Source organism: Urocitellus parryii, chromosome 3 (genome assembly GCF_045843805.1).
Source record: "Urocitellus parryii isolate mUroPar1 chromosome 3, mUroPar1.hap1, whole genome shotgun sequence".
Lineage (NCBI taxonomy): Eukaryota > Metazoa > Chordata > Mammalia > Rodentia > Sciuridae > Urocitellus > Urocitellus parryii.
In genome coordinates this window covers 81,221,454-81,243,992 of record NC_135533.1, presented here as the reverse complement: position 1 = coordinate 81,243,992, position 22,539 = coordinate 81,221,454, and the positions used below count along the sequence as shown (strand labels likewise).

The following is a 22,539-nucleotide window of genomic DNA, read 5'->3' as shown; positions in this document are numbered from 1 at the left end:
TATATTCAATCAAAACAAAATAATCATATTAGTTTAAATTCCAAAGCAATTGTGAGAATCTAGATGTCTTCTATTAAGACAAGATATTAAAGAAATTTGCAAAAATGTGAAATAATGCTACTCATCTCAATAATTTTTGTTGTTTAGGAAATCATTATTTTTAAATAACAATGTTATTTGTGTTGACACATAATACATTTATCATTGTTACTTTTAAATGAATTTATATTTAAAACTTTGCCTTTAAAAATTCCAAATATGATAAAACTTAGTAAGTATAACCACCATAACCAAAAACTCTTCAAATTCTCAATAATTTTATTTTTACTTTTTTAATTTGTTCTTATTAGTTATATATGACAGTAGAAAGCATTAGTACACATAATACATAAACAGAGTATAATTTCTCATTCTTCTGGATGTATATGATGTATAATAACACTGGTCCTGTAATCATATATGCACATAAGGTATTAATGTCCAATTCATTCTACTATTCTTCCTACTCATCTTCATTTTCCTTTGCCTAATTCAAAGTACTTCCATTCTTCTCTAACCATCCCCTCCCCTTATTGTGAATTAGCATTTGCCTATCAGAGAAAACATTCAGCCTTTGATTTTTGGGAGGGATTTGCTTATTTCACTTAGCATGATATTCTCCAGTTTCATCCATTTACTGGCAAATGCTATAATTTCATTCTTCTTTAAGGCTGAATAATATTCCATTGTGTATATATACCACATTTTCTTTATCCATTTGTTGGGAGCCACTTGTTGGAGTTATGTGTGGACTGTTGTGCATTGTAGCCTAATGAATAGGGAATTCTGGTGTCAGGGAACTTCTAGTGGACATTTCCTCTGTGGAAGACTGCCCAGACACATTGTGAACCCTATTCAAGTTTTGCCACATCCCACACAGCACTGGAGATGGGGTTGACCTGCTAAGATGCCAATCAACCTGCTGACTGCAAAATGTCAGGAAGTAAGACTCCACCCCCTGAAACCTTACCCCTCCCTTTGATGTACTCCCTTAAATAAACCAAGGGAGCCATTTTCTAATTGTCTAGCTCCAGCTCCTATGTGGACTGGACCTATCAGAGGGTCCAGTTCCTTAAAACTATCCTTTCCAACTCTTTGTTTTTTGTTCTTCACTAATTATTCTAGACTTTAATTTCTCAGGAGATTTATTCCTCTGAGCAGTCAAGAATTCCCTGGCAGAGATGTTGGTCACCCTGTGATATCCATTCATCTGTTGAAGGGCACCTAGATTGGTTCCATAGTTTAGCTATTTGTGAGTTGAGCTGCTATAAAAACTGATATGGCTGTGTCATTGTAGTATGCTGATTGTAGGTCCTTTGGGTATAAACTGATGCTTTCAATAATTTTTAAGAGTAAAGTTTTGAGAATTGCTATTTTTGTAGCATAGAAAAATGTTAAAAATAATGCACAACTAATTTTTTTCTAAAGCACATGATAGCAACAGTGAGAAGGTTGAACATTTCTTTCAATTACATGGTAAAGATTTAAGTATAGCAATTATTATTTTTTATTATTAGTTGTTCAAAACATTACAAAGCTCTTGACGTATCATATTTCATACATTTGATTCAAGCAGATTATGAACTCCCATTTTTACCCCTATACATATTGCAGATTCACATCGGTTCCACATCCACTTTTTTACATCCTGCCATACTAGTGTCTGTTGTATTCTGCTGCCCTTCCTATCCTCTACTATCCCCCCTCCCCTCCCCTCTCCTCCCATCTTCTCTCTCTACTCCATCTACTGTAATTCATTTCTCTTCTCTTGTTTTTTTCCCCTTTCCCCTCACTTCCTCTTATATGTAATTTTGTATAACAATGAGGGTCTCCTTCCTTTACCATGCAATTTCCCTTCTCTCTCTCTTTCCCTCCCCTGTTTAATGGTGATCTTCTTCTCATGCTCTTTTCTTCCTCCCTATTCTGTTCTTAGTTGTTCTCCTTATATCAAAGATGACATTTGGCATTTGTTTTTTAGGGATTGGCTAGCTTCACTTAGCATAATCTGCTCTAGTGCCATCCATTTCCCTGCAAATTCCATGATTTTGTAATTTTTTAGTGCAGAGTAATACTCCATTGTGTATAAATGCCACATTTTTTTATCCATTCATCTATTGAAGGATATCTAGGTTGGTTCCACAGTCTAGCTATTGTGAATTGTGCTGCTATGAACATCAATGTAGCAGTATCCCTATGGTACGCTCTTTTAAGGTCTTCAGGGAATAGTCCGAGAAGGGCAATAGCTGGGTTAAATGGTGGTTCCATTCCCAGCTTTCCCAGGAATCTCCATACTGCTTTCCAAATTGGCCACACCAATTTGCAGTCCCACCAGCAATGTACAAGTGTACCCTTTTCCCCACAGCCTCGCCAGCACTTGTTGTTGTTTGACTTCATAATGGCTGCCAATCTTACTGGAGTGAGATGGTATCTTAGGGTGGTTTTGATTTGCATTTCTCTGACTGCTAGAGATGGTGAGCATTTTTTCATGTACTTATCTGGAACAAGACAGGGATGCCCTCTATCACCACTTCTATTCAATATAGTTCTCGAAACACTGGCCAGAGCAATTAGACAGATGAAAGAAATTAAAGGCATAAAAATAGGAAAAGAAGAACTTAAAATATCACTATTTGTGGACGACACGATTCTATACCTAGAAGACCCAAAAGGGTCTGCAAAGAAACTACTAGAACTAATAAATGAATTCAGCAAAGTGGCAGAATATAAAATCAACACACATAAATCAAAGGCATTTCTGTATATCAGCGACAAAACTTCTGAAATGGAAATGAAGAAAAACACTCCATTCACAATATCCTCAAAAAAAATAAAATACTTGGGAATCAACCTAACAAAAGAGGTGAAAGATTTATACAATGAAAACTACAGAACCCTAAAGAGAGAAGTAGAAGAAGACCTTAGAAGATGGAAAAATATACCCTGTTCATGGATAGGCCGAACTAACATTATCAAAATGGCGATATTACCAAAAGTTCTCTATTTAATGCAATGCCAATCAAAATCCCAAAGGTATTTCTTGAAGAAATAGATAAAGCAATCATGAAATTCATATGGAAAAATAAAAGACCCAGAATAGCAAAAGCAATTCTAAGCAGGAAGTGTGAATCAGGCAGTATAGCGATACCAGATTTCAAACTATACTACAGAGCAATAGTGACCAAAACAGCATGGTACTGGTACCAAAACAGGCGGGTGGACCAATGGTATAGAATAGAGGACACAGAGACTAATCCACAAAGTTACAACTATCTTATATTTGATAAAGGGGCTAAAAGCATGCAATGGAGGAAGGATAGCATCTTCAACAAATGGTGTTGGGAAAACTGGAAATCCATATGCAACAAAATGAAACTGAATTCCTTTCTCTCGCCATGCACAAAAGTTAACTCAAAATGGATCAAGGAACTTGATATCAAATCAGAGACTCTTTGCCTGATAGAAGAAAAAGTTGGCTATGATTTACATATTGTGGGGTCGGGCTCCAAATTCCTTAATAGGACACCCATAGCACAAGAGTTAATAACAAGAATCAACAAATGGGACTTACTTAAACTAAAAAGTTTTTTCTCAGCAAGAGAAACAATAAGAGAGGTAAATAGGGAGCCTACATCCTGGGAACAAATTTTTACTCCTCACACTTCAGATAGAGCCCTAATATCCAGAGTATACAAAGAACTCAAAAAATTAGACAATAAGATAGCAAATAACCCAATCAACAAATGGGCCAAGGACCTGAACAGACACTTCTCAGAGGAGGATATACAATCAATCAACAAGTACATGAAAAAATGCTCAACATCTCTAGCAGTCAGAGAAATGCAAATCAAAACCACCCTAAGATACCATCTCACTCCAGTAAGATTGGCAGCCACTATGAAGTCAAACAACAACAAGTGCTGCCGAGGATGTGGAGAAAAGGGTACTCTTGTACATTGCTGGTGGGACTGCAAATTGGTGCGGCCAATTTGGAAAGCAGTTTGGAGATTCCTGGGAAAGCTGGGAATGGAACCACCATTTAACCCTGCTATTGCCCTTCTCGGACTATTCCCTGAAGACCTTAAAAGAGCATGCTACAGGGATGCTGCCACATCGATGTTCATAGCAGCACAATTCACAATAGCTAGACTGTGGAACCAACCCAGATGCCCTTCAATAGATGAATGGATAAAAAAAATGTGGCATCTATACACAATGGAGTACTATGCAGCAATAAAAAATGACAAAATCATAGAATTTGCAGGGAAATGGATGGCACTAGAGCAGATTATGCTTAGTGAAGCTAGTCAATCCCTAAAAAACAAATACCAAATGTCTTCTTTGATATAATGAGAGCAACTATGAACAGAGCAGGGAGGAAGAGCAGGAAGAAAAGATTAACATTAAACAGAGACATGAGATGGGAGGGAAAGGGAGAGAAAAGGGAAATTGCATGGAAATGAAGGGAGACCCTCATTGCTATACAATATTACATATAAGAGGTTGTGAGGGGAATGGGAAAATTAACAAGGAGAGGAATGAATTACAATAGATGGGGTAGAGAGAGAAGATGGGAGGGGAGGGGAGGGGGGATAGTAGGGGATAGGAAAAGTAGCAGAATACAACAATTACTAATTGGGCATTATGTAAAATTGTGGATGTGTAACCGACGTGATTCTGCAATCTGCATTTGGGGTAAAATTGGGAGTTCATAACCCACTTCAATCTAATGTATGAAATATGATATGTCATGAGCTTTGTAATGTTGTGAACAACCAATAAAAAAAAAAAAGAAAAAGAAAATTACAGAACCCTAACGAGAGAAATAGAAGAAGATCTTAGAAGATGGAAAAATATACCCTGTTCATGGATAGGCAGAACTAACATCATCAAAATGGCGATATTACCAAAAGTTCTCTATAGGTTTAATGCAGTGCCAATCAAAATCCCAATGGCATTTCTTGTAGAAATAGATAAAGCAATCGTGAAATTCATATGGAAAAATAAAAGACCCAGAATAGCAAAAGCAACTCTAAGCAGGAAGTGTGAATCAGGCGGCATACCGATACCAGATTTCAAACTATACTACAGAGCAATAGTAACAAAAACAGCATGGTACTGGTACCAAAACAGGTGGGTGGACCAATGGTACAGAATAGAGGACACAGAGACTAATCCACAAAGTTACAACTATCTTATATTTGATAAAGGGGCTAAAAGCATGCAATGGAGGAAGGATAGCATCTTCAACAAATGGTGCTGGGAAAACTGGAAATCCATATGTAAGTATAGCAATTAAAAAAGAACTCTGATGACCAAAAGTATTAGAGGATATAGAAGATATGTATTCTACCAAAGTGTTCAGTTTTTTGTTTGCATTATTTTTTTCCTCAACAGAAATTTTGCAATTGTTTTATAGTTGCATAGTTAAGCAGAACCTGCATTTAAATTCTACATTAATGATTTTGTGTAGTTCTTATAATTTTATCATGATACTAACACTTGTAATTATTTATCTGGAAAATGTAGGGTGCTACCTTGTTTCATTTTTCTCCTCATTTATTCCATTCTCTTCTTTTGCCATCTGGGTTATATGATCCTTAAGGACATAGACCATATTTTACTGTTCTTTTGCCATTTGTGCGAAGTAATAGAATCACTTTGCATTATACTCTTTAAGCACTCAATGGCTTATTGAATTATTAATGTTTCAGTTTAAATAGATAGCAGTATTGACTTTTGTGTACATAAAAATGTTGAATGCATTATCTCTTAACATGACCTCCCAGTCTATGTCTGTTTTTGCCTAGTCCTATTCTCCTTTGTTCCTACCTATCAAGCCTATAGTCTAATAAATAGTATGAACTTGAATGATAGAAAACAAATATGTCAACTTGAGATCTTGGTCTATATGTTAAAAGCATTCCTTATCCCTATGCTATTTACCATGCAATTGTACAATAATCATGTCAATAAATGCTGTTGAGATAATTTTTAAAGTTCAAATTTTTATAGCAATCTCTTAAAATCTGTCATCATAGACTTTATAATGTATGCATTAGTTTGTTAGGGTTAAATGGACTTTGACTTACGGAGGCAATACTTGAATCATTTAATATAGCTATCATTGTGTTTTGTAAAAGATGATACAAACATTTTGGAAAATATTATTTCGGTCAATAATTGCTCTTACAGATTTCTACCTACTACATTTAAAATAATTCACTTGTGATATTTAATGAAGTGCCTAAATGAATGGATTCTAGAATTTCTAAAAATGGTAATGGAAGATTTTCTAAGTCAAGGTTATCTATATCCATCAATAAATCTTTAAACCATCAGATGATGCTATTGTGGCTCACAGATGCAGTGCCATAGTTCTCTCCTGACAGTTTGCCTTGGCAACCCATATAACTCATTGGTATGGGCTGAGTTTTTCCTGGGTAGTCTGTAAAAAGCAGAGGAGAAAAAGGAAGCCAGAATGGGAAGCACATGGAAGTTGGAATGACAGTGTATTTTGAAGATTATGATAAGTGAAATTTGGATAGGTAAATTGTGGCCATGTTACAGGGCAAGTTTGCAGTGAAAGATCTCATTAATCTTATGATATATTCAGGATAAGAGTGGTGTTTCAGGAAGATTAGTATGGTAGTAACATGCCTAGTGTACTACAGAAGGGAGTCGACCAGAAACAGGAGTGCTGTGTGAGCAGCCTATGCAAAAGCAGTAAGAGCCCAAACTCAGGGTGTTGCTGTGGAGATGGAGAGCAGATGGTAAATTTGACAGGCATTATGAAAGATGAAATTTATTCCCTTATTCAACAACTATTTATTAGATACTATATGCATTTATGCTAATAATATTTGAACTAACTTGGCCTGTAATTGTTATATAATTTTATTTTAAAAACTATGATTTCAAAAAATGCATTATATACACTGGTGGTGTTCTTAATGTTTTCTGGGAATTTGTGATGTTAAAAATAATGAATGTTGAGGACCTTTCTTAAATGAAAAGCAAACATTTCCCCCTTAATTTTCCTAACTGTTCTATGGTTTATTTGATTAACAAGTTGAAAGGCAGCTACTTAATCACATATGTAAGAAATCCTTTGGCAAGAAAATGGACCAAAGGGCTTTATTTTTAAAGATAGCTTATATTTATATTCTTGAATGATTATGAATGTTCTAGAAGTGAATAATAAAAGCCATTTCTCTTCACTCTTGCAATGAAATTATCACTTTCTATTATAGTTTTAAACATTTGTAAATGTGATTTTTACATCAAGCATGCTAGAGAAGGTTATTAGTTTAAAGGAAACTGAAAAGTACTTTAAGTTCAAGGTCATTTCTTTGGTTAAAGCCAATGATACAAAATATATATGAATCCAAAATATGTAAAAACCACATTAGAATATTTTTATAAGTAATATTGGCTACTGTATAATAGTTTTCATGTTGGAATATAGGCAAAAGGGCAGAGTAAGGCAATGGAAGTATGTTCAATTATTCATCATTTTACAAGTAATTGATGCATTGGTTTGTTGATGAGAAAGTTAAATGTGAAAAATTTACCATTAATGGCATTGTCTTCAGTTACAAAAAGCAGAAATACTTTTTTCTTACCTTTATAATTGCAAATAAATTGCCCACATCATTGTTTTTATATTCTCTCCATTAGATCCTAATGAAAACCTGGCTTTTGATGATTCTACTTCATTGAAATTATTTTGCTTTCTGCATTGTATTCCTGGACAATCATATTCTTTGTGGTAAATTGATTTTTATACATATTTACTATTTCCTCATTGGTAAATCTCCTATTATATATTTTAGAGATTTCTAACTTAAGGCTGAATCTGGAACCTTTCTCTGCATAGACCCCTATTTCTTTCCCATACTAAACATATTAAGATTTGGATTTTTATCATGGATAGTTACTTAGTGTGGGCCCCCCTATGCCTAGACTATGTCTACTTTGGGAATCTTTATTTATTGTTATTGCACTAACTATTACTTATATTGGTATGACTTTACAACATGTCACTGGAATTTCTTTAGATTTTCCTCTAGTATGAATTTCCCGGATTCTAGAACAACTTTTACTGCATGTTATAATATCAACAACTGTGTTGGCATTTCTTTGCTGTGAGAAAATATCTGGGTAAAATAACTTAAAGGAGGAAAAGATTTATTTTGGCTAATGGTTTCAGAGGTTTCAGTCCATGGTAGCTGGCTCCATTGTTTCTGGGTCAGTGAGTATATCATGGTGGTGGAAGGGCAGGGCAGAGGAAAGCTGCTCAGCTCATGGCAGCCAGGAAGCACAGGGAGAAGGAGAGAGAAGGGATAAGGGACCAGAGTCCCTACGGGCATGCCTGCAAGGAACATTCCCTTTAACTAGGTCTCACCTCCTAAAGTTTCTACTGCCTTCCAATAATGCCATCAAATTACAAATCACTGAATGGGCTAATCTATCGATGAGGTCAGAGCCCTTGTGATCTAATCATTTCCAAAAAGTCCTGAACATTGCTGCATGGGGGACCAAGCCTTTAAAACAAGAGGTTTTGGGGGAACATTTGGGATCCAAACTATTAACAACTACTTTGAAGAGGTAACTAATGAGGTAAATGTGGTGTTTAAAACTCAGAAGCTAGACATGGTACATGCCTGTAATCCCAGCTAGTGAGGAGGATGGCAAGTTTGAGACCAGTCCAGGCAATTTAGTGAGACCCTGTCTCAAAATAAAAACAATATGATTGTCTTCCTGGAGATGGAGATGTATCTCAGTAGAACACTTGCTTAGTATGCATGAGGCCCTGGGTTCAAACTAGTAAAGATCTATAATTTTGTTCACTTATTCATTCTCTGGACAATGTTTATGTATCTGTTTATATGTAAATCAATTTAACAAGGATTCATTATAACAGATGTTAAAAAATTGATTGGGTAAATACATGATAAGAATATCCTTATTTGAAAGGAGTTTTTACAAAAATGGTCTTCTTGTTTTGCTGATTCCAAGCCTAGTAAGAACACTTTCTGTGATACTTGATTGCTAAGGAAGGTTATACAATTTTAGGTTTTTCTTGATAGACGTGTTATAGCCTGATAGCTTGTTAGATTTCTTCTAAGCTGTTACATTTGCACTAGATGCTAGATATGTTTACCTTTTCTGCTCATACAAAGACTCTTCTAAATAAAACTGTATCTACATGATCCTATACTTTTGGTCTCAAATGTTGGCCCAAGGGTAGACATCTATTTCAAGGACAGGCCATCTCTGGACTGGCCAGTTTTAGTCACACTCAAAATAAAGAACTGGCAAAATCAGAGATTTATATAAAGAATTTGGAGTTGGGAAATTGAGAAATACAGGTTTGCTGCAGAGGAGAATGTGGGCCTGGAACAGAAAAAATGTCATGATAGGATTAGAATAACCACCATGGGCCATAGGAAAGTGTCTTATAGTCAGCTTTTTTCACCACTGTGACTAAAAGATCTGACAAGAACATTTAGAGAAAGAAAAGTTTATTTTGAGGCTCAGTGTTTCAGAGATCTTAGTCTATCTTATTCTATGCCAACTCCATTTCTTCAGGCCCAAGATGAGGCAGATTATCAGGCAAAAAGTGTTAGAGGAAACCAGCTTTGGACATGGCAGGAGAGAGGAAGAGAAAGAGGGAGAGAAACACACACCCTTCCATGACCCACCTCCTCCAGCCACACCCTACTTGCCTACCTATTAGTTACAGTTAATCCCTTTCAGGAAATTAATTCACTGATGGGTTATGTGGACCATAATCCAATCATTTCACCTCTAAACCTTCTTGCATTGTCTCACATATGAGCTTTAGGAAGACATATATCTAAACCAAAAGAGCAGGGTAATTAAGAAACTAGTCAGCAAATAGAGAGTGCACCAAACAAATCAGAGAAGTCACAATAAACTGGCTACCTTTAGAAAACAGATCCGGGTTTCCTTAAGTCCTCATTATGCTACAATTCCTATCGTTAGATTTCTGCAGTTTTAAAAAATATATATACAATTATTCTCTCCCACTTTTTTGAGCTAGCATTCAAATAGCCTTGACTAAAATCATGTGCAGTTTATTGATGAATTAGATTTCTCTGAGCTAAGAGGTTCCAGAATGGTGAGATGAGCACTTTTTAAATTGATATTAGAATAATGCATGCCTGAGTGGTTCAGTAATTTCTTTAAAGCATTCTGTTCCATACCATAGTTTGTGATGGGCTTTATGACCTGTGGTTTTCTAATGGAGTGGAAATGTGTTTCTTAGTTTCATTGTACCAATTTTCTTGTGTCTATCTTATCCCTCCATTTTGTGGAAGGAATGGCTTTATAAACCCCCAAATTTAGGATTAATTTGAATTCATTTTACGTAGAATTATGTTCTGGATTTTGCCATCAAATTAGTAAAAATCATCCCTTGGGAAAACATCAACATTGTGGAAGCAACTTGTATGTTCATCTGATGCTTTGAGTCAGTATGAGTATTGGACAAATGAATTTTATGGTCTTCTACATATGTCCCTATCTATAACATTAAAGTATTGCATTATCTGTAAAAATGTCTAATTGTAGCAAGTATTACTTTACATTGCATATCTTAGTTAACTTGCTTTTGAATAATTTATTTTTATGTATAGTTGTAGGATAAGCAGGGACTTTAGGAATCTTCTAGTTTTCTCCCTAATTTTTATGAGTTTTTCTTAAACCTAGAAAGAGGAAAAAACAATCTATCATTTTGAAAATGTTATTTTCTTTCAATAGTCTATCTTACACTGAAGTTCTCAGTGATAAGCATTATTGATTATTAATTATTCTATCAAACCTGAATTCCTTATTGTATCTACATTTTAAAAGTTTTTTAATATTAATTATATTGAAAATTTAAAGATCTAATACCAGAAAGCAGAAAAATCCAGATGAAACAATTTTTCTTAACTGAAAATTCAAATAAAATCATTTGACATTTCAGGAAGATTGTATTCTAGGGAACTGGCATCAAGATATGTATGTATTTAGATTATTTATGCTTAATAAAAAGCTTTTATATAATATCGTGGCAATTGTGATTGCTTCCTCCACTGATTAAGTATAACACTTATGACAAGATGATTATTAGCCAGTGAGTTTTCTTTTGTTCTGTGGCCATGGTTCTCTAAACTTTGAATTCTAGCCAACTGTTTCATAATGTCTGTCATTATTGACAATAGGGATCAAGCAAAAAAGTACACATGAGAAGAATGTAATCACCTTTATTGGACAATTCAGGAATTATGTCCTGTTTACGAAGGGTTTTATTACAAGTTTTCAGAGAAAAGTCTAACTCCTTCATGGGAGGAACCATCTCTTTGATCAACCTAATGCTCTCCATTAGGAGTTACCGTAATGCTTTGCACCAAGCCGATCTGTCCAAATATTTGGTTAAGATAGTGTTTTGGTTTTTCTGTTGCTGCCTAATAAACTATCCTGAAACTTAGTGGCTTCAAATAGCAACTATTTATTATCTCTTAAAAATATGAGGCTGACTAAATTTAGCTGGGCAGATACTCTTCTTGTTGGTAGCAGAAACTGCAATCATCTATCTGGAGGTTTGACTTGGCTGGGAGGTCTAAGATGTTTCAGTCCCATGGTCGGCATGTAGTGCTGTTCTCAGCTGGCAGTTCAGCAGGCACCTCAGCTGTTCTCCCTGCAAGCTTCTGTGGTAGTTTGGGCTTCATACAGTGTGCCCACTGGATTCCCAGAGGGACACATGCATGAAGGTGGAAGCTGCAGATTTCTTAAGGCCGGCCTCAAAGGTTTTCTGGCACTGTGTTCATTATGTTCTTGTGAGAAATTAGTTAATTAGTTAAGAGGATCCTTCTAGATATCAACATGGTTATTGAAAAATACTTCTTTCTAAACTCCTATTAGAGTTCAAATCAGATATTCTTCTGAAGTTCTAGAAGATTTGAGAAGAACAGGAAGATGGAAATAAGAAGAGGGATTGTTATCTTTCCTTCAATTACTCTAGCTTTCCCAACAGAAAAACACTGGGCTGGTTGTCATAGTACACTGAAATCCCAATGTGATCTTATCCATGGGTTGTGCAAAAGATGATTTAGTCAAAGAATGTTTCCCTGAGTAAAAATTTATGTTCACTTCTTGATAGCCAGATACTTGTTTTGTTTTTTTTTTTTTAAATTTTTATTCAGAGGAGAAAAGACCTATGCAATGGGCTTTGGGAAAGACTCCCTACCCCTCTCTTACTAGCCCTGAAAATTATATTGCATCTCCTGTGCCTTGAGCAGAAGCTTTATTTGCTCAAGGGCACAGGACTGCCATGAGGCATTCAACAACTCCTCATTTCAAGAAATAGCACAGATTCCTTGTTCCTTCATGAGTTCCTGCTCCTTCATAGGACTCTTCAGTTGATCTGTCCGTTTCTAAACAACAACAACAACAACAAATACCTAAGATGGTATCAATATTGTTCTGTAACATAATTTGGACATTTCTTTCTCTTCTGTTTTCCTGAACTTCACCTGAGAATTTTATTAATCTGACAGCACTTAATTTAAACACTTCAATGGCTTTATTGCATAGGACAGAAATTTTAAACAGTGATATGTCATAATCTGTGTATAGAAATTTGGTTATTCTAAATTTATAGAAGGTTGATTTTCATAATACACAAGGCAAATGGATACAATTTTTTGTTGTTGTAGTTTATAGTTAATACCACATAATAAAGAAGATAATGTAAAATAATAGTAGAAATTAGGAAATTTCTAGTTTTACAGTTCAGATTTTTGTTTTTGTATTTTTTCCTCAATTGCGTAATAGTAAAACAATTTAATGTTTTGTGTCTCTGGTGACAACACTGGAAGATGAAATCTGGTAGTCATTATTAGAGTTAAGATAAGAATATAGTACAAAAATTGAAGAATAATATATTTGATTAAAATGGTTTTATTATATATTACATATAAAAATTAATTTTGTACAGATTAATTCTGCTTGTGAAGTACTGCATACAACCTCAGTAAACTTTCTAATACAATTTTAAATATTCTTCTCTTGAACATATTTGAGAAAAATAGGAAGTTTTGTTATACAGCAGGAAGATTCTTTTTAAATTTTACTCCTTTTACCTTAGAGAAGAACATATATATATATTAAAGATGTGAGAATATGTTTTGAATATTACTTGATGTATCTATTTAGGTTTATACAACCTACAGAGTTATATAATCAAGGCTTTGCCATAATGTTAATAAGTTACATATTAGGTATAAAATATAGGGCTGGGTTAGTAACTGTAGAAAGACTCTTGCTGCCTGCTGGTAGAGAGAAACAGTTTTTAAATCATTGTTTCTATTTTGTAGTCACTTTATTTTTTGTTCTACCTAGTCTTTAGTGATGCCTGTAGTTATAACTGTTACTCATCTTGGAGCCCAGGGTAAATGGAAAGTTTTTTTTTTGTTTTTTTTTTTAAATACAGTGTGGTGAGGACAAAGAAAAGTATCAGTCAACAAACAGTGTTGACTTTTTTATCTTCTATTTCTTTAAAACTTACCTATCCACATAATCCTCTTTTTCACAAAATGAATAATTTTTAAATACCATTTTTAATATTTATATGCTTTATCTTCTTTTTAATTTTCATTTTCATGAAGTTAAAAGAAACTTGTCACCTGAAAGAATTTAAAAAGTTTTACCCTATGCAGATTTGGGGGAGGGGTATTCAATTTTATTAAAGTATAATTAACAAATAAAATTGGCACATATTTATGGTATGCAATGTAATATTTTAATATGAGTATACATTGTTCAATGATTAAATAAATCTAATTATCCATCTCCTAAGATACTTATTTTTTGTAGGGGGTGGGGTGTGAGAGCTTTTAAGGTTTAGTCTTTTGGACTGGGATTGTGGCCCAGTGGTAGAGCACTTGCCTAGCATGTGTGAGGCACTGGGTTCGATTCTCAGCACCACATACAAATAAATAAAAATAAAGGTCCATTGACAACTAAAAAAAATTATGTATACATATATATGTATGTGTGTATACACACACACACACACACACACACATATAAAGATTTTGTCTTTTGGCAACTTTTCACATACATTAGATTTCTAGAACTATTTATCCTGTCTAGCTTAAACTTGGTACCCCTTGGCTAACATATCTCCTCTACCCTCAACCCCTGGAAACCATTCTACTCTTAGTTTCTACTGCTCAGAGTTGACCTTTTTAGACTCCATATATAAATGAGATCATGCAGTATTTATCTTTCAGAGCCTGGCTCCTTTCACTTAGCATAACATCCTCCAGGAGCTGGCTTCACTTGGTAATTTAAAATTATATGTTGTCATTTGAAATTTTTAAGTCTTATAATTTATGACACAGTAAATATCAATAGCTATTAACCTACATATGTAAAAAGTCTTTTGGGGATTTCAATAATTTTTATTTTATTTTATTTCAAATAACTAGAATTACAGATAAGCTGCAAGGATAGTACAGAGAATATCTTTATACCCTATACCTCTTTTTGTCCCACAATGTTGTCATCTTACCTTACCAATGTACATTGTCCTTCTATTACATGGCTTTTAACTAAATTCTAGGATTTATTAGTATCTCACCATTGTGTTCATCATTATCCTTTTTTTTTTTTTTTTTGGTCCAGAATCTAATCTAAGATACCATATTGTTTCATCATTAGTCTCTTTTGGTCTCATTTTAGTTTTTAGTTTCTCATTCTTTCTTGTTTTTCATGACCTCAGTTTTGAGGAGCTCTGGTCAGTTATTTTGTAGAATATTCTTCATAATGAGTTTCCTCTAGTGTCTGTCACATAGTTATATCGGGTTTATGGAGTTTTAGAAAGACTATCACAGAGCAAGGTGCCCTTCTCATCACATCAAATCATACATGATATTCACTTGGCATCATAGCTGATGATAACCATGGTCAACCCAGTGTTCTCCACTATACTGTTATCATTTCACCCTTTCCATACTCTTTTCTTTAGAAGTGAATCACTGTTTCCAGCCTACCCTTAGAGGCAAGACAGGTACTAAGCTCTTTCTCCTGGAGGGGAAAGGGTCTACATTTGTTATTGGGACTTTTTTTGAAAGAAGGGTTTATCTCTTATTTATTTATTTAATAACTGATTTATATCAGTGTTTTATTCAGCTTTTTCACTGTTCTGACTAAAAGATCTGATCAGCACAACCGTAGGGGAGGAAAAGTTTATTTGAAGGCTCATGATTTCAGAGGTCTTAGTCCAGAGAAGGCCAGCTCCATTCCTCAGGGCTTGAGGTGAAGCTGAACATCATGGCAGAGTGTGTGGCAGAGGGAAGCTGGTCACATTATGGTGGTTAAGAATCCTAGAGGGGCTGGGGATGTGGCTCAAGCGGTAGCGAGCTCGCCTGGCATGCGTGTGGCCTGGGTTCGATCCTCAGCACCACATACCAACAAAGATGTTGTGTCCGCCGAGAACTAAAAAATAAATATTAAAATTCTCTCTCTCTCTCTCTCTCTCTCAAAAAAAAAAAAGCCTAGAGAGACTCCAGCTCCAGAAACAAAATATATACCCCATAGCCACACTTCCTCCAGTCACACCCCACCTGCATCTAGTTACCACTCTGTTAATCCCATTAGTGATTAATTCACTGATTGGGTTAAGGTTTTATAATCCAATTATTTCTCCTCTGAAACTTCTTGCATTAATTCACACGTGAGCTTTTGGGAGATCCCTCATATCCAAACAATAACAATTAGTGGGGTCTTGTATATATTTATTTTATACTTTGGGTTATATATCAGGACTACACTTTTGTTTTATTTTGACCATTAGGTGTTATATATCAGGACTACACTTTTGTTTTATTTTGACCATTAGGTGTTTGTTAAGGTTACATTGACATTTAAGAGCATAAAGTGCCCATGACCATGTTTGAGAACAGCTCAATGATCGTAAAGTTAAGTAGCTCAGACAAGGAGGAAAACAATATTGCTGGAGTAATTAAAAATCATGGGGGTGAGGGAAAAAATCACCAAGAATTTAAGTAGGAGTGGTTTGACAGGGTGATAGTGAGCCTGGAGCTCAGCTCGTCTGGAAATGGAGGGAGGGATGGAAGACTGCAGAGCATGGGTGTGGGTTGAAAACTACCCATTTCAAAGTAGTGTTGGTTAGATGGTTCAGTGGGAGAGAAGGAAAATGACCTGGAGTGATAACATGGAGGAAGGAAGATACCTGCTTTACCTTCAGGCCCAGTGATTTCTTCCAGGGCAGTGTGAGGAAAAGGAGTCACTTTGAGAAATTTGCATGCAGGGAAAGCAGTGTCTGCTGGTCAATTGCAGAGGGTACAGTGGAGGGATTTTTTCTTCAGAATTAGGATAGGTAGGATAGGAGATAGGATTAGGATAGGTAGAGGATGTGCAAAGAGTTATGAAGATTTGTTTATAGGAGATGAGGATAGCCTGGGAGTTTGTAGCTTTTTGTGGTGCTGATACCAACAAGGATGAAGGGAATAATGACTTTAGTCCCATTGGACCTAAGGCGGAGAGGAATGGTAAGACCAAAAGTTTCTGTTTTGAGTTCTACAAAAAGAGATAAAGAGATACAGGGAAGGACAGGTTTTTTTTTTTCCCCCTGAGCTCATCAGTACTAACCAAGTGAATATTCATGTGAGTTCAGTTATACAAAGAGCTCTCCCATTTGATCCCAGATGGAAAATAAGATGCCTGGGGCTGACTATTGTTACTAAAGTATAATATTCATGTAGAAAAATGCACAGATCATAAGTATTAGTCTTGGTAAATTTTCATCAAATGCACACACCTATGTAACCAGCTCCTAGATGATGAAACAGAATGTTTCCATAACCTCAAGAGCAACCACTCCCCCAACCTCTAACTTAATTAATTTTACCTGTTTCTTGAAGTTTATATAATGGAATTATAGAGTATGTACTCTTTTATCTGCCTTCTTTTGCCCAACATCATGGCATGGTTGTAGTTTTAATTTATTTATTCATAGAGATATTTTGTTGTGTGAAATACTCTGTGTGCTATACCAAACTTTATTCATTCTACTTTTGATGGACATTTGTTCCTAGTTTGGGCTATTTAAAAAATTGCTGCTCTTATGAACATTCCTAAACATATGTATATGTGCATGTTTCTATTGGGTTTAATTTTTATGGATGAAATTGTTGAGTGTATAGAATGTGCATATGTTCAAGTTTAGAGGATATACATTGCTAAAAAGTTTTCCAGTATATCATACCAGCTTATATTTACACTAGTTCTATGTGAATATTATGATTGCTCCCAACTTTACAATACTTGGTGGTATTATCTTTCATTCAGCCATACTTTGGAGTGTGTATGTGTGTGTGTATGTATGTGCGCTAGTGCGCGTGCAGTATATTTCATTCTACATTTCAGTTGACGCTTTCCTGATGACTAACAAAGTTGAGCACCATTCCTGTGTCAAATTTCCACTTGGTTAAGGGATGATCTTGTTTTTCCTATTGGGTTGTCTGCCTTTAATTTATAAGAGTTCTTCATTTGTTCTGGATATAAGGCTTTTATCAGCTATATATGAATTTTAAGTAATTCTTCCCATTCCGTAACTTTGTCTTTTCATTCCTTTAGCAGTACCTTTTGATGATTAGAGGTTTTTACTGTTAATGAAATTCAATTTATTCTCTCACCCCCATGATTAGTGTTTTGTGCCTCTTGTTTAAGAAATCTTTCCCTACATTAAGGTTATGAAATTACTCTCCTAATGTTTTCTTTTGAAAACTTTGTGTTTTACCATTCATAATCAGATGATTCCACTGGAACTGTTTTTTGTATATGGTATGAGCCAGAGGATCATAGTTCTCTTTTCCTTCCTCATGTAATAGTCCAGTTGGTCTGGTCCTGTTTATTATAGAAGACAGTCTCTTCCTTGAAGAATTCAGTGTCACTTTTGCCATAAAACAGGTGACCATGTATGTGCAGGTCTGTTTCTGTTCTATTCCTTGTTAGTTTTTCTACCCTTATGACAATATCATTTTATAATTTTAGTATAGTTTTGGTAAGTTTCATAGTAAGCCTTGCTATCTAGAAGTATAGCTCCATCACTGTTGTTCAAAGATGCCTTACTTGGCAACTTTGCATATTCCTACTGATTCTTTTAAAAATTACCCTTAATTTTTTTAAAAAAATTATTTTTTAGTTGTAGTTGGACATGATACCTTTATTTTATTTATTTATTTTTATGTGGTGTGGAGGATTGAACCCAAGGCCTCACACATGCTAGGCGAGTGCTTTATTGCTGAGCCTCAGCCCCAGCCCTGAGCCACAACCCAGCCCTTGCCTTAATTTTAACTATAAAGTTATTTGGAACTTTTTTGGAAAATACATGCCGCATTCTTTGTAACTTGATATGGTGTACTATTTGTGATGACTTTTTAATCTTAATTAAACAATAGAGTATATAAAGGAAAAGTTTTGTGTATTTATGTTTACTTTGCTTCATAAATATGTATAAAGGAGTAAAACTAAGTAGATACAGGGTAAAAGAAAACAAGTGTAATGATATAAATTAAGGCAATAGAAAAGTTGATCTAGGCTTGCTTTTTATGTGAACAAAGTTAGGGCAGAAACTTTGGCTCCCAATTTTGTTAGAATTAGAGCAAAGCTAATCAGCTATGAGATTCAAAATACTCATAATACAAAACAGCCCCAGTTATTTTAAGGGAGAGTTTTCCTGTACTGAAAACTGAGGATGTGAATTTTGTCCTTTGTTGGCTTATAGGAGAGATAATGTGACCTAGCATGCTTTTGATAACATTTAGGATAACATTCCAAAGCCAACTTTGTCCATACAGTTCTGACAAATCAATAATGTAATGAAATATGTGATTTTTCTGTTAGTCTGACTCTATTGAAGGAAAAATGAGCTATTTTTTATTCTAAAAAATGAGATACATAAAACTCTAGTCATCATGAATGAATGAATATATTCATCCGCAAGAATCTCTGTTTTTCATTAAGATAGCTCAGTATACTTTGATGAACAGCGTAGCAAAGATTATGTGAGTTTGTAATGTTCTTTAATAATAATACTGCCTGTAATAATACTCTATTGCCAGGCCCTGTAATAAGTGCTTTTATCTTCATTTTAAAATTTAATCCTACAGTAATCCCTTGAAAATGGGTTCTATGGTTATTACTTTTTCACTGATGAAAAGTGAGTCAAATATCCTGCCCAAAGTTTATCCTACAAATAAGCAATAGAACAATCAGGATTCAGTTTTTGGCAGTTCTGCCTCAGGTTCTGCTACATTGTAACATTGATGAAAGTGAAGAAAGCTACTCCAGTATTTGTGTAGAGTCAAGGGGTTAGGAAGTTTAGACAGAGCTAAAGTTTTCCCTTAGGAAACAGTTTCTAAGTATACTTGCATACAGATGGATGGTTGAAGGAAAATAGATTGTACTTTTAACAAAAAATTTGCTTGAAACAAAAAATATTATTCAGAGCATGGCAGCACATGCTTAAAACCCCAGTGTCTTAGGAGGCTGAGACAGGAGGATCATCAAATTGAAAGCCAGCCTTGACAACCATCTCTCAAAATAAAAAATATAAAGGGTTGGGGGATATTGTGGCTCAGTGGTTAAGAACCCTTGGGTTCAATCCCTGGTAACCCCCACCCCCACCCCCAGAAAAAATTACACATTTCCGTTAGCTTGCTTGTTGTTGTTTTCCCTTCTTACTTATGTAAAGCCCAATCTTCTGAATAAGTACTGTTGAATAGGGTTAGTATTTTGGATACTGTCACTTTTTTTAAAAAAATGAATATTAAGGTATTAAGGAACTGAATGTCTTGTCTAGGTAGTTGCTGCTGTGAAGAACTGAAAAATAAGCAAATTAAATTACTTTAATTCTTTCTATAGATTCAGTTTTGGGTGTATTCTTAATTTTTCACAGTTTTGAAATATTTTCCGCAATTTTAAGAAAAATGATCTTTTTAAAAATTATTTAATGGAAACTAGAGAAAAAATTTCAATATGTTTTGCAGCTGGCATTCCTGAAAGCTGAATCAATTGCACAGCCAATTTCATCATGTTATGGTATTTATACTTTTGTCAAAATACTTGCATTTTAAGTCTTGTTTATGCACATTGGTTTTGAAATGAATGTGGTAATTTATGTTTGAATGATTTTAATTTCACAAATGGCCTTAACATTATAGGATTACCTCTATGTATAGTAATCTGAATAAAAAATATTCAAATTTTAACCTTTTTCTATGTTGATTTTCAGGTTGAAGGTTTGGAACAGATGTGGAAAGATGTTTACTTCAGAGAAAGGGGTTGTGGAGGAATGGTTGTCAGAGTTTAAGGTAATATTTACTGTTAATCTAAAAATTATATTTCAGAGAAGTTTTCAGTGACTTTTTAAATTGTATATTGACTGAAAAGATAAATAGCTGTGGGACAAGCATGTTAATAATATCTTAATAGAGAACTATTTACACATGGTAATCTTTTTTCTAGAAAATTAATTTCTGTTTTCTCCTGAGTGGTGGTTCAGAGTTTATCCATTTATTTGCTTGCGTATTTTCTCCCTTCACTGCAGCTCCACTAAGAATGGTTATGAATGTTGATGTGACTCTCCAGTGACCATCAATGATTCATTGTCAAAATGTTTCTCCCAGTCATGGGGGAGGGCAGTGGCACGGGGCATGATCAACAATGGAGAGAAGATGGGAAAGTACTTGCCCAGGTTTCTACCAATGGATCTTTCTCAGTTGGCTAACCCAGTGGTTATTTAAGAAGTATATAATCTTTATTAGTTGGTAAAGGACATAAATCTCATGTTTGCTTGTCTCATGAATTCTTTTTAATCACGACTAAAATTGTGTTCCCTAAACCAGCTAATTCCTTTTTTCTGTCCTTATACAACACCAAAATTGTGTGAGCTTCATGATCATAAACCACAGAAGCAAAAGGTTTGGGCTGAAATTGTCACTTTGATTTTGTTCAACCCATCACTTCCAAAACCTCAGGGAGAAACTTACAGTCTGACATTATCAGGTTTATTGACTTGTTGCAGTGAGGGAGATTGCACAAGAAAGGACATTTCCTCAAATAAAGGAAAAGATAAACAGTATAAAAGGAAGGGTAGAATATAGGTGATATTTAAATAAAGCTGTCTGTATTTTGATAAATTCAAAACAAAGCAGAGCTGTTTGTAATGGGCACATTGGTGTGGACTTCAAAGTGGATCCAGGATCTTGCAGTCTGGAAAACTATAACAGTAACGTGGATTTGGACTGTTGTATTCAGAAACCCTTTATCTGAAGCTCTGCGCCTGCATTGGAAATCAAGATTGATTCTCTGTGTCAAAGTGACTTATGTCCTCAGACAAGAGTGGGATGTTTCATTGTTACTGACATATGTTTAAATAACAAAGTTTTTGATAATCTCTTTTGGACAACAAGGATTTTCAGGGAGTAAGAATTCAGTAATCATTCAAAAAAGGAGGTTGTTATGACACTTTTCAATTGCAGTGTGACCTTGGGAGAAGCAATGTATCCTATTCATTTTGCAGCTGGCCTTATCTGTCTCTTATCTAATCCTGTTGAGTGTCTGGGTAGAATTTTACTTTCTCAGCTTTTATAGTCATGAATTGAGCATCCTTCTATATGGATCCCTTGTCATCGTGAAGTGTTACAGAATGTTATAAAAGTGTGCAGTATATAGTGCTTTATATAATTTTTAATAATTTGATTAAATTTTGTATGTGCTTTTTTTCTGCTAAGTTTGTCTTAGTAGTAAGCATTCAAGATGTTTTTAAGCTTTTTCTTTTCTACATTAAAAGTGTTGAATATGATTTGATGTGTAGTATCATGATTTTTTTTCCCTTTTTTTTTTTTTGGGGGGGGGGGAGGCAGGTCTGCCAGAGACTTCATTCTGAGTTTGTATCAGGGTGGAGAGAAGTGACTTGTTTGTGCCTGAGGGCCATACTGGAGGGCTCTATAGGTGCCAGGTGAGACTGCAGGTTTCAAACTGGAGTTTTAAAATGGAGTAGCTTAGGCTAAAACCTAAGGCCATCCTTACACTGGGTAGCAATATTTTCTTACATTTTAAAATTAATTTAATGTAAAGTTAAGGAAAATTTTCCATTGGGAGGAGAGAGTGAAATCATAGGCCACCTGGAATAAAAAATAATATAATTTATTTTCTCCCTACCCTCCATATTAAATTTACCTAGTTTCCAATAAATTTGTTAGCACAAATGTTTAAATTATCTTCAAGTCTTTATGACAGCCAGTTTAAGGAAAGATATTTCCTATTCCTTGACTAATTTGATAGGCATTCCTGAAAATGATTTTGAGTGTTATTCTGAATTATGTTAATGTGTGTTGAATTCAGCTCTGTGTTTTGATAAAAAGAACAAGATTGTCAGGCTAAACCAGCATACCAGAG

General features: G+C 34.8%; 1 protein-coding gene across 3 annotated transcripts in view; it reads left to right on the top strand.

Moving 5' to 3' along the window:
• The window catches only part of Hycc1 (hyccin PI4KA lipid kinase complex subunit 1), a 75,252-nt gene that overhangs the window by 11,824 nt on the left and 40,889 nt on the right, over nt 1–22,539 (top strand). For 2 of the 3 annotated variants that reach the window (XM_026414810.2, XM_077795982.1), the window contains exon 2: nt 20,372–20,450. In XM_026414810.2, the coding sequence (XP_026270595.1) occupies nt 20,400–20,450 (51 nt within the window). In that variant the 5' untranslated portion in view covers nt 20,372–20,399. Of the gene's footprint in view, nt 1–7,716; nt 7,808–20,371; nt 20,451–22,539 lie in introns of all 3 variants that reach the window. The other variant, XM_026414809.2, reaches the window with a different exon arrangement.